This window comes from Paralichthys olivaceus, chromosome 7 (assembly GCF_024713975.1).
Source record: "Paralichthys olivaceus isolate ysfri-2021 chromosome 7, ASM2471397v2, whole genome shotgun sequence".
Taxonomy (NCBI): domain Eukaryota; kingdom Metazoa; phylum Chordata; class Actinopteri; order Pleuronectiformes; family Paralichthyidae; genus Paralichthys; species Paralichthys olivaceus.
Window position 1 is genome coordinate 20,345,821 of NC_091099.1, and position 3,482 is coordinate 20,349,302.

The window sequence follows — 3,482 nt, forward strand, 5'->3', positions numbered from 1 at the left end:
TATTATACTTATTTGATGATGACCTGTTGACCTTTCGTTGTATATTCTGTCAGTGTGTATCTAATTTTCTCAGAGTTTCTCCAGTTTCCTTCCACAGTCCAAATACATTACTAATTGCTTCCTCACATTATTTATCACTCCTGCAGATATGTTTACATGAGTACTGTGTTAACACTGTCAGCAGAGCTGCCAGCCATGTTTCTCTCCAGACACACACATCGAGTCTTAAGTTACATAATTCATTTGAAGAGTGTTGCACTTTTAGTGCATATAAGAGAAAATCCACTCTTTGTTGTGACTTGTTATTGTGTCTACATGACCTTATCATATATTTACTTTGGCAATCAAACAGTATTTGTCAAATGTGAATTGTGAGCAACAGTAATTGTGAGCATTGGATAAAACATTGATTTCTGGTTCTAGTATGTTTAAAAACATTTGGGAACTAGAACGGCACTCAGCAGACCACATACCTCTGCCAAGGCCCAACAGTCACCTTCAATTTAATGAAGCTGCACCAAATTATAAACACTAATAGATGTCAGTCCCCTAAAGATTCAGGATTTTTTGCATCAAGACCCACAAATGATTCCCTGGGAAGCCCGTGAAAATGTTAAAAAGTGAGTCAGAGAGTCAACGTGAATTGTACCAGATGTAATGAAATTCCCTAGGGGCAGTCCTAATATCATATTTAGAGGGACGTGAGCTCACTGTGATCTTAACCCTTGACCTCCAGGCACCAAAATCTAATCAGTTCATCTTTCAGTCCAAGTGAACGTTTGTACCAAATTTGAAAACATTCCCTCAAGTTGATCTTAAGATATCATGTTCAAGAAAAACATAAATATACTTTGTGAGGCCACCTTGACCTTTGGCTACCAAAATCAAATCCAAGTAGAAGCGAATGTTTATACCAAACGTGAAAGAATTTCCTTGAAGCTTTCCAGAGATATCACATTCATGAGGCAAAAAACAAGCCTTGTGAGGTCTAAGGGACCTTGACCACTCAATTCTAAGTCAAAGTGAATATTCGTACCAAAGTTGAAGAAATATCTTCAAGGCATTCTTTAATTAAGTTAAATTCAATTTAGCTTAATTAAACTATATTCAACTATATCAGATCAATTGAATACAAATATTTAGTTTATTTAATATAGTTTAATTCACTCAACTGAATTAAATCTGTATTTGCTGCAGGTTTGACCAGCTGTTATTATCAAACCACACGGGGTAGAATCAACACCACTGTAATATTCTTAGTGAAGTAAATAAGCTTTACAAAGCTTGTCATTTCCTACCACATCAATCGGAGCATTGCACAACCATATCAAGGACTGTCCAGCATTTTTGGGAAATGTAGCCTATAGCGTTTCAACCTTGACTTTGATTTGGGAAACTTTCCTCCCAGCACCAATTTTTTTCTTGATTTTCCCCTCCTCTCTCTTCCAGTCATCCTCCCTGACTGGACACACTAAATGTCTTACACGTTTTACTGTCTCTACATGCCACCCCCCTTCTACAAATCTGTCAAAGCCCCCTCACCCAGCACATATTCCTTTCTCATATGTTTATTTTGAGGGGGGTGACTGCTCTGGAGGCCGGAACCATGACTGAGAGGGAAGGAGGGGAGTAGGAGGGACCTGGCGAGCACAGGGAGCAGGGAGGGAGAGAGAGACTGAGTGGGTGAGTGAGCTGCTATAAAAGAGAGTGTTGGAGCTGCTGCTGGCATTAACTTCAGCAGACAGAGATTCACACACTCAAAACAGGAAACATCCAGAGCGGAAAGAGACATCAGCAGAGTTGGAAGAGAAGCTCTTGGGGTAGAGATTGATCAGAACTTAAGAGCAGAGGTGACTTTAAATTGCTGCCCGGAAATTGGAGGTTTGAGGAATCTGTTTGGCTTTTACGGACTCTTACTTTGTTGCTTCTGAGAAACACTTCTCTTTAAACAGGACAAGAAAAAGGAAACAACAAGAAAGACAACATTGAGAGTTTGTCTCTGAGCAGCTGACTGTCTTCTTTCAGCTGCTTTCACTCCTAATTCATTTCATTCAAAGAAGATTTCATCTCGACCAATGGCTGCTGTGCGTCAGATGATTATGGAGGCCTCTGGCTTCCACGTCCTGCCAGCCCACCTCATGGCCTCGGCAATGGAGGAGTTCCCCCAGCAGCTGCCTGTCCCTAAGGCTCCGGCGAGGGGCAAGAGCCGCTCCAGGCGACCTCGGGAGGCTCGCTTCAAAACACAGCCTGTCACCTTTGCTGAGATTGCAGAGGTAGAAGAAGAGGGTTCCTCGCCCTTGGAGGAAGAGAGGGCACGGCGCTCCTTCCTTCAGTCCCTGGAGAACCTGCGAAGGAGCACGCAGACCCTCCACTGCCCACCGGCTGCACATCACAGCTGCACCCCTACACCCACACAGGCCAGCCTGGACTCCAGTGACTCCGACTCCACCCAGTGAGGGCTAAAACACGCCCACCTTCTCGCATCTGAGTTCCTTGCTTCGCCTTGACGCCGCTTCATATGGAGGCCAACTGAACTGAACCAAACTGGCCTGTTTGCCAGCCTGTCTGTATGTGTGTGTGCACTGCTGCTTTCATATGAAAATCTGTATTTAATATATACTCATACTAACATATCAGAACACAGAATATAGTTTGAAGATGCACTTGATGCATATGTGTAAAGATGTCTACCAGTGTCAGAGGCTGGTTGTAATGAGTGTAAAGGTAGCAGATGACGCAGTGTTGAACACACCACTCTTCAGATGTATTCCCTTTCTCTTGTCGATGTCTGTGAGAGAAACTTGAAAGATAGTTGATATTTTTCCATTTTTGTTTCAATTCAGATTTTTCTACAAATAAAAAGGACTGTTAAAACGTCACTATTGTGACTTAACACACTGTAAATACTTAGACTAAAGCAACGTGCTGAGCATCCAAAGTGACCCGGCCGTCACTAAGCTTTGTCAAAAGTTGTTTTCCAGTTTCACGATGAATGAAATCTCTGCTCTACAAATCCTGAGCAAGCAATGCCTTTTTAAATGTCTTTATTTATTTTCTTATTTTGATCATAACCAAGCGGAGTTGTAGATGTGATATTTTATTGCTCTTTCTTACTTCTAAAGTCCTGACTTTCAAAGAAATCATAACCTTTATACTTTATACTTGTTGTACTTTATATATGTTACAATATTTGTGATATATACTTTAATAAATATTTTCAACTATTTTGAGTTGTTTTCCTTTTAATTTGAGGTGCAGCTATAAAGAAAATGACCTTAGAGCAGTACTGCATTATTGATTCATGAATGTGCGATTTCTGATATCACGTGAGCAGAGACTTGAGCCAACCTGATTTAGACTATTAGTCAAAGTTTATCATTTTGACTTTTATTTTTAAGTCAACCATTTGTAAAAACTCTTATAAGAAGTGCAACGACCAGTTAACCTCAACACCAAGTCAGAGAATCTGAGACGCTATTATA

General features: G+C 40.8%; 1 protein-coding gene across 1 annotated transcript; it reads left to right on the forward strand.

Annotated features, from left to right (window-relative positions):
- Window positions 1-390: 390 nt before the first annotated feature.
- On the forward strand, window positions 391-3,224 carry c7h11orf96 (chromosome 7 C11orf96 homolog). The gene has a single exon (XM_020113970.2). It carries the CDS (start codon window positions 2,076-2,078, stop codon window positions 2,454-2,456), a length of 381 nt encoding a protein of 126 aa, XP_019969529.1. The 5' UTR covers window positions 391-2,075; the 3' UTR covers window positions 2,457-3,224.
- Window positions 3,225-3,482: the final 258 nt, after the last annotated feature.